At 37.5% G+C, this 9,476-nt stretch overlaps 1 protein-coding gene across 1 annotated transcript; it reads left to right on the forward strand.

Moving 5' to 3' along the window:
* The first annotated feature begins 2,529 nt into the window (after nucleotides 1–2,529).
* LOC127787387 (L-lactate dehydrogenase B-like) lies at nucleotides 2,530–4,837 on the forward strand. The gene is made up of 2 exons (XM_052315406.1): nucleotides 2,530–3,288; nucleotides 4,210–4,837. Exons 1-2 carry the CDS (start codon nucleotides 2,677–2,679, stop codon nucleotides 4,648–4,650), a joined length of 1,053 nt encoding a protein of 350 aa, XP_052171366.1. The 5' UTR covers nucleotides 2,530–2,676; the 3' UTR covers nucleotides 4,651–4,837.
* The last annotated feature ends 4,639 nt before the right edge of the window (nucleotides 4,838–9,476 follow it).

The following is a 9,476-nucleotide window of genomic DNA, read 5'->3' on the forward strand; positions in this document are numbered from 1 at the left end:
CTAGACTAACATTCACCATAATAATTATATCCCTTATTCTCTTTACATCCACTACCTCATCTACTAAACTTTTATCCATAATAATTCTCACTCCATTTTTCACTCGATCATTTCTTGTATACCATATTTTATATTCAGTTTCTGATAAAGTTTTTATTTTTTTTCCCTACCCATCTCATCTCTTGAAGGCACACAATATTAATTTTTCTCCTAATCGTCATATCTACCACTTCCATAACTTTGCCTGTTAATGTCCCTATATTCTATGACCCAATCCTTAATCTATGATTTTGGTTTTGACCTTGACTTTGAATTTATTTTTTATTTTGATTTTATTTTTTATTTTAGTTTCAATTTTGGACTACTTTCATTACCCACATTCAACCAAGCAAATGCGGGGACCCTTGGTCATTTGTCACTACACTCAGACGCCTATGCAGCAGCCCTAGCTCACTTGATACTACACGCAGGTAGTGTAACGTGTCGCTATGAAGGGTTACGCCCCAACGATTTTTCATAATTTGTCTAGAGTTCATGTTTTGGATCCAACTAGATTTTACGTTGGCTGTCGGCTACCTAACACAACCCTCTTCCTTTATCTGAGGTTGGGACCGGCAGTTGATAACATCCCTAGGCGGAGTTACTTATTTTTCTAATATATACAATTAAATTTAATATGTTAAACTGGTTTTTCTCAATACAAAAATGTTTCTTAAATTCTTTCTTAAATGCATACATTCTCATATTAATGTTTTCATAAATAAGATTAACAAATCCCTACAAGTTTTATCAAATTATCTTTTATGAAAGACACTGCATGTTACATATACATTCTTGTTTTTTCTATCTGCTGCTGCATCTTGTTTGTAATTTAAGAAAATTATTTTCTTCAAATAAGGTAATGCATCACAATTTTAAAATATTCTCATCATTTGTTAAAAATAGTCAAAACACCCAATTCACCTCCATTTTGGATAATCTTTTAAAACTTAACAAAAACATATGAGAACATTAAAGTTTTTGGCATAATGTAGTCATCATCAAAACATTCAAAACATAAACTCAACAATCATCAATTTCTTTGCTGGTAAGGGTTTTAGTTTTTTTGTTGGAAAGGTTGAATGCCTCAGTTTGGATTGAGTTTAGTCTCAGTAGGAGGTAAAGGCAAGTAGAATTGCTATAGTTGGATGTAAGAGGTGAGGTGTGATTAGTAATTACAATTTTTTGTAACATAAGGTTGATAGAAAGAACTCGTTGCAAATTGGGAAGTTTCGGGTGAAATTTTTGGCTTAGGGTAGATGGTATTTAAGGCAACATTTTTGTAACTTAGCCAATTAATAAGTTTGCTGCAAGGTTTTAGGTAGGAAAATTCCAATAGGATTATAAATCTCATTATTTCATCTAACCAATAAACAAGTCAAAGCATATTAATTCTTCACTCAATGTCACCTTATTCAACAAAACATCAAATCCATCAAGATGTTCCTGAAGAATATTCTTTAGCATAGGATTCTTCTCAGAAGCTTGTTCTCCAAATCTGCTAGTTATACGACTTTCATATTCTTCCCAGGGCATCAAATTTTTTGAACCATTCCTCATAAAAGATGGGTGCCATTGTAATGCTCTTCCTTGCAAACGAATAGTTGCTATCTTAATCTTAGATTCAATAGGGTTTCATCAATTCCAAAAAAGTTGCTCTACTTGAAAATCCACTCCTTCAAATTGTCACCAAAAAATGGGGGAAATTCAACTTTTACTGGTCGACATTGATTATGATTGCTAGGTTCAGAATTTCGTTCGTTTAGAGAAGATGGCGTTTGAGCTTTTTTTAATTTCGAAATGGATTTCGTTACCATAAGCTACAAATCCCCAATTGATTTCTCCAATTGCTCGTCTATGGTTAGTGTCCCTTAAAAACCCTTTGAGAGATTCTTCAAATCTTGAGATTGAGTATTCTCAAATATCACCATGATCAAAAAGCTGAAACTGAGATATAGCTCTAATATCAAATGATATAAGTGATAAAGTTGAATAAGAATAAGAGAAAAATTGAAGACGCGTAAAAAATTTCAAAAGAAATAGGGAAAAACAAGAAAAAATTTCATTTTGTTTTTTCACAAGTCTGAGAATTGAGTTACAAGGGTTTATATTCATAACTATCGATAATTACAATTTATTAACAATTAATTCTCAACAACAATTAGCTAATTTAATTAATTCTCATCACCTAATTAAGCTTCTTCAATGAGTTTCTCGCTCACATTCCACAAGTATATTCTAAACATTTTCTCAAAAATTCATAAAATATTTCATTCAAGTTTAAGAATATTTTGTAAGTTTAGCAAATTTTGCACTGTTTAAATAGGGGGGAAAATCCATTTTATTAATGTATAATCTCATATATTTGGGTTGATTTCTTCCAAACACTTATTATATTCTATTCAATAATGTTATTTGTAAATTAAATTTTGATAATTATAAAATTATAAAATATCCTTTTCAATTTTATGAGTGAAAGTTAAAATGCAAGGAACAGGGAGTGCGCATTGCGCATCCCATCTGACCTTTTCCTCTTCTTCCGGTCTTCCCTCTTCTTCATCCCCAATCTCTGTGCATTACATCGTGATCGAGCCCTGAAAACCTAAGCCCTTAGAGAAACTTGCCAGAACACAAGCAATGCAACAGAAGAGCAGTTCGTCGTCGTCCTTGGGTCCCGGCGGCCTAGACATCGCGCAGGCCCTCTTCAAGCCGCTGCAGAACGCTGCCCCGCCGTCGCCCATCAGGCGTCACACCAAGATCTCCGTCGTCGGCACCGGCAACGTCGGCATGGCCATCGCCCAGACCATCCTCACACAGGACCTGGCCGACGAGATCGCCCTCGTCGACGTCAACCCCGACAAGCTCCGCGGCGAGATGCTCGACCTCCAGCACGCCGCCGCCTTCCTCCCCCGCACCACCATCCTCGCCTCCGTCGACTACTCCATCACTGCCTCCTCCGACCTCTGCATCGTCACCGCAGGCGCCCGCCAGAATCTGGGAGAGTCCAGGCTCAACCTGCTGCAGAGGAACGTTGTGCTTTTCTCCAACATCATCCCGCCGCTCGCGCATCACTCCCCCGACGCGATCTTGCTGATCGTGTCCAATCCCGTCGACGCGCTGACCTACGTTGCGTGGAAGCTCTCTGGGTTTCACCCGAACCGGGTTATCGGGTCGGGCACCAACCTGGATTCGTCTCGCTTCCGGTTCCTGATCGCCGATCATCTAGACGTCAACGCTCAGGACGTGCAGGTAGTCGATCGCCCTTCCTTACTTGCATCATAGGTTTTGTTCCCGAAATTAGAACAGCTATTTTGCCATAGATTTACACACTATATAAAATAATTTCATTTTTTACATAAATGTAATTTTTGTATAAAAAAAGATTGAATTTTGATAGTGTCGATGTTGAGAATTGGTCGATCGCGCACTGAGAAAGTAAATGCGATTTAAAAAAAAAAAGAAGAGAAAAAGAAATATGTGAGGGAGTTTTCAGGTGGTTAAGTTTGAATGATACCTAATTTTCGAGAGTTCTTTTGATTATTCCGGCTGAGTAACAATATGTTATTGTTTGTGTTTGTCCCATATAATGATTTTCAACTCCTATTTATAGTGTGAGGCATTTACAATTGAGATAAGATTTCAAAATAAGAAAATATTATCACATTGATAACGCCTCTCTCTCTGCTTCCTTCTAATCAGAAACAGATTCCGCTTTAGTAGGGATTTAATTTGTTTAAAAATGGGAAAGATGACTCTTTCAGTTAGGCTATTGAGAATTTTTGATAAACTCGCTCTTACTGCATTACGCGAGCTTAGCAGCTTTGTGAGAAACTGAAATTTCGTGAACTGGATTTGGTTTAAGCGACTTGTGAGCTTGCCTTTTTGGCTTTGAACCTGGGCTGACTGGGCTTCGGATGATTGGGCCGATGTGCTTGGCCGCCCTCGGCTCACAATCATGCGATCTCTAAAATACCTATGTCAGATAGCGATGATAAAATTGCTCTTTTTCAATTACAATTACGGGATCAAGTTGTATAATAAAACACAAAGAAAGATACGTTATAAAATACAACTTTCATTGATCTCGCAAGGTGGGGAGTTTATAATTTTGGTACCCATATGATAATTTTGAAGTCAGCGATGATATTTTTCATAATTATAATTTTGCAGGCATACATTGTTGGCGAGCACGGCGACAGCTCGGTGGCGCTATGGTCGAGCATCAGCGTGGGAGGAGTACCGGTGCTGAGCTTCCTGGAAAGACAGCAAATCCCAGTTGAGAAAGAAACATTGGAGCAAATTCACAAGCAGGTGGTGGACGGCGCGTACGAAGTCATTAGTCTGAAGGGCTACACGTCGTGGGCAATCGGCTACTCGGTGGCCAGCCTCGCCCGGACCATTCTCAGAGACCAGAGGAGGATCCACCCAGTCTCCGTCCTCGCGAAAGGGTTCTACGGCATCGATGGAGATGTGTTCCTGAGCCTGCCGGCGCAGCTGGGCCGCGGCGGGGTTTTGGCGGTGACTAACGTGCATCTGACGGGGGAGGAGACGCAGAAGCTCAGGCACTCGGCGAAGACTATATTGGAGGTGCAGAGCCAGTTGGGTATTTGATTTGACTCGTGGATTTCTGCTGGGTTCATGTTTCCGCTGGGCGTGCTTTGGATTTGGTTTCTTTTGAAGGCGGCCTGTGGATCTTGGAATTATTGAACCATTTTTGTATGGGGTTTACGTTGTGGAAACTAACTGGTGGATGTCAAGTATTTAGCATGGGGGATGATAAAAGCAAACAAATTTCGTATGCTTTGAGCCTTTTGCGTATTTGGTGGCTATAAATTTTCACATAACAAAATATCAATGGCAATGCTGGTAGAGCCATCATAGGCCTCTGGGGAGAGCGAGTTAAGATTTAGATTAATTCTTCCCTTAAAAGTCTTATTTTTGTTCCGTGCAGTTAAACGAGTGTGATAAGTTAATCCCAGGAGAAGAGATTAATTTGTCTCAACTCTTCCCATGGAACAAGGTAGTCTTATGTTGTCTGATAGGTCAAATGGTTGGATTATGATAACAAGTTAGTCTTATGTTGTCTGATAGGTCAAGTGGTTGGACTATGATAAGTAAGGATTCATGTTAGTAAATCATGAATTTGATTTCTTACCCTACATTAGACATGGCCACGGTTCATGAACCGCCGGTTCCGGTTCATGAACCGCCGGTTCCGGTTCAAGAAATCTTTGAACCTGAACCGAACCGCCCAAGGGCGGTTTGGGACGGTTCGGTTCCGGTTCCGGTTCGTGCCGGTTCGGTCAACGGTTTGGACCGGTTCGGTCAACGGTTTGAGCCGGTTCGGTCAACGGTTCCGGTTCCGGTTCAAACCGAATTTTTTTAATTTTTTTTTAAATATTGTTGTATTCAATTTTGGTCCTTGTTCCGTTGTTCGGTTCGGTTTGGTTTCGATTTTTAATTGTTAAATGTAATTGTAAATATAAATATTCTCAACCATATTTTTAATAAAAAAACACTACTAAAAATTGAAGAAATATAAGTAATAATTTCATTAAAAATAATTAAAACAACTAAACAAGTATGTAATATAAGTAATTAATTTTTACAAATGTGAAAAATAAAAAATAAAAAATAGAATTAGACTTAATTTCATTAAAAAATAATTACAACAAAAATGTAATACAAGTAATTAATTTTTACAAATGTGAAAAAAAATAAAATATGGACTTGGATCCTACGCATCTTCATTGGAGTCGGAAGTCGCCGTTGTTGAACCATCATTAACCCATTCGTCAGATGATGATGAATGGATAAGTTCTTCTTGACGTCGCATGTTAGCTCTTTCCCAATCATCGAGGCAAACTTGAGCTTCCAATGATTCTGGAGCCAATCTTGATCTTCTTTCGTCCAAAATGTTGCCTCCACTACTGAATGTTTGTTCAACGGCTACAGTTGAAGCTGGAACTGCAAGAAGTTGACTTGCAATAATTGCAAGAGTTGGAAATGTCTCCTTGTGCCTTTTCCACCACTCCAAAATTTCAAAATTTAAACCTGTATCATCACCAAACTCAAAAACTGTGGTTAGATAAGTTTCGAGCTCCGAATGTGAGCTCGATCTAGGTTTTTTCCTCCTTTGATCTAAAAATTTATGACCCCATTTCATTGGTTGGGAGGAAGAGGAATGCGGAGCCATGGATGGAAATGATTCTTCACTACTAGGAGCAATAACATATGCTTCATATAATTGATTGCATAAAGTTCTAACCTTAGAAATTATAATATTCACATCAATTTCTTCATTATTTTCTAATCCTAACAACGAATAATAGTTAGACAAACACTCAATTAAACCATCAAATTTACACCTAGGATCAAATACCATAGTAACAAGAAAAATTTCAGGAATAAATTGATAATAACGTAACCATTTTTCTCTCATTTCTAAAACAGCATGACAAATTTCTTCAACATTAATTCCTTCCATTAATACACCGGCCACATTCATTGCTTCTATTAAAAATTGATGTGAAGTTGGTTTATAAACACTACTAAGTGTATGAGTAGCATCATTAAAAATTCGTAAAATATTCAAAATTGAACTACAAACATTCCACATAGTTGGAAAAATAGGATATTGTGGAATATAATTTGCTGCAAAAGAACACAATAAATCTTTATATTCAAAAGATTGATTAAGTAATTTAAAAGTTGAGTTCCAACGAGTAGGGACATCTTTTGAAAAACGTTTTGGGGTTTGACCATTGGAGGTGCAAAAATGTGCCCATGCTTTTGCAGTTCGAGGGTGTACCCAAATATAAGAAATAACATTTCTAATTGGATCTAAATAAGAATTAAGTGACTTAATACCATCTTGAACACATAAATTTAAAACATGACATGCACATCTAACATGAAAAAATCTTCCACCAAAATTTGGTTGGCAAATTCTTTTCAATTCATTAATAGAAGCAGTATTAGCCGATGCATTATCAAAAGAAATTGAAAAAATTCTATTAACTAATCTATATTCTTGTAAAATTTGTTGAATTATTCTACAAATATTTTCAGCATTATGACTTTCATCAAAACATCGATACGCAAGAATTCTTTTTTGTAAAACATAATTTTCATCAACCCAATGACAAGTAATACCCATATATGAATGAGTTTGCCAATGATCACTCCAAATATCACTACAAATAGAAACATTAATATTATTGTTTTGAAAATATGTTATCAATTCAATTTTTGAGTTTTTAAACAATTTTAACAAATTCCTTTTCAAAGTATTTCTAGGAATTGATTTAAAACTAGGATTAACAAAGTTTTGACAAAATCGAGTAAAACCTAATTTTTCACCAAAACTAAAAGATAAATGATCAATTGCTACCATTTCAGCTAAACCAGACCTACAATTAGCTTCATTATAATGAAATAATTGAGGAGAGTTTGAAGAGGTAGCAAACCCGGATATTTGTGTTTGATCGCGGCTCAATCCAACCTTGAGCGGGTGCTTTGTTTGCAAATGTCGGGCGAAAGTACCATATCCACCTCCTTGCTTGAATTTGTATACTTGATTACAATAATTACAAGATACATCAAATTTACCATCTCCTTTTGGTGTTTTCTTGAAATGAATATTAAAAATATCAGAAGTAGAAATTTTTCCACCTCCCTTTTGTTGAGTTTCACTCTCTTGTGTTTGAAAATTTTGAGCTTCAAACTCAACATTTTCAACATTTCTACCTTCACTTGCCATTTTTTTGAAAAAAGTATGATAATAAAAAAATATAATAATGATAAAATAATATAGTAACAAGTAATAAATAATTAATAATATAATTGAATAAATTGATAAATAACAAAATGAGAAGATTGAAGAAATTGAAATTAAAATATTAAATGAGAGACAAAATTGAGAGAATAATAATAGCTTGAGACTTGAGAGAGAGAGAGAGAGAGATAGAGAGAAAGTGTGAAAAATGAGTGGGGGAGGGAGGGGTATATATAGATAGGAATTATAAAATTTAAAAAAAAAAAAAAGTTTGAGGGGGGGGGGGGGGGGGGGGTTCCAACGGTCCAATCCAATTTGGACCGTTGGGGGGGGGGGGGGGGGGGGCTGTCCAACGGTCCAATTTGGACCGTTGGGGGGGGGGGGGGGCTGTCCAACGGTCCAATTTGGACCGTTGGGGGGGGGGGGGGGGGGGGGGGGGGGGCGCGCCGCGCACGGGGGGGAGGGGGGGGGCCGCGCACGGGGGGAGGGGGGGTGCACCGTGCGCGGCCGCACGCGCACGGGGGGGGAGGGGGGCCGGTTCCGCGGACCGGAACCGGCGGTTCCGGTTCCGGTTCCGCGGACCGGAACCGGCGGTTCCGGTTCCGGTTCCGCGGAACCGGCGGTTCCGGTTCCGCGGAACCGGCGGTTCCGGTTCTCCGGAACCTTGAACCGGAACCGGACCGAATTTCGCCGGTTCGGTCCGGTTCCGGTTCCGGTTCCGGTTCGGCCGGTTCCGGGTCCGGTTCCGGCCGGTCCGGTTCCGGTTCGAACCGCCGGTCCGGTTCAATTTTGGCCATGTCTACCCTACATAATAAAATAAAATCTCCACTCACGATTTACTTTCTCTGTTAAAATTGAGAACACAAGCTGCGAAAGATTGCGCAAGGTTGATTATCCCAAATTAGTCTTATGCCAAAAAGCACTTTACTAAAAGGGTTTTGCTAAAGCAGTATTTTAGGGCATTAATATACATTTAATATATTTATTTATAGCTTCTCAACATTTTTATTAATCGATAATAAAATGTATTGTAGTTTAAAATATTTTATTAACTAATAAAAATATTTGATTACTGAAACTCAACTACATTAAATCCATCTTAACAACAAATCATAGTTCATCTTTATAATTAAAGGCACCTTAAATGTAGTACCCTTATTATAATTTAAGAAAATCATAGATCATTTATATAATTAATAAATTATAAAAAAATAAAACTAAATGTGTGTATTATCTTGAGTTATACCTTTTACATCGAATATAATCTAATATTATTTAATCTCATTATTAATTTATCTTATATTTAATTTAATTCCATTCTTAAAATAATTTGTATACCAAATTTTATTATATTGCGAGGTATGATTTTGAATAATATATTAATCATCATATCAATAGGTGTTTATTGTAGGTTTTCCAGACCACATCTCAAAATGTGTTTTTCCACAAATAGTAGCAGATGGTAATCGATTAATAAGGTGACTCACATATACTACAACCTTAGTCTAAAATTGTCTACCCAACCCAATATTGGACAACATACATCGAACTTTCTCCAACAACGTTCGATTCATGCGCTCTGCCACCTTATTCTGTTACAATGTATCTCTGACTGTGAAGTGTCAAGCAATACCTTCATCTTGGCAAATTTTATCAAATG

The sequence above is a fragment of the Diospyros lotus genome, chromosome 12 (assembly GCF_014633365.1).
Source record: "Diospyros lotus cultivar Yz01 chromosome 12, ASM1463336v1, whole genome shotgun sequence".
NCBI lineage: Eukaryota > Viridiplantae > Streptophyta > Magnoliopsida > Ericales > Ebenaceae > Diospyros > Diospyros lotus.

Excerpts from the sequence above, each read along its gene's own strand:
- LOC127787387 (XM_052315406.1), top strand. The coding sequence starts at position 2,677 with ATGCAACAGAAGAGCAGTTCGTCGTCGTCCTTGGGTCCCGGCGGCCTA. Across the intron at positions 3,289-4,209 it reads TCAACGCTCAGGACGTGCAG|GCATACATTGTTGGCGAGCA; the intron begins GTAGTCGATCGC and ends ATAATTTTGCAG.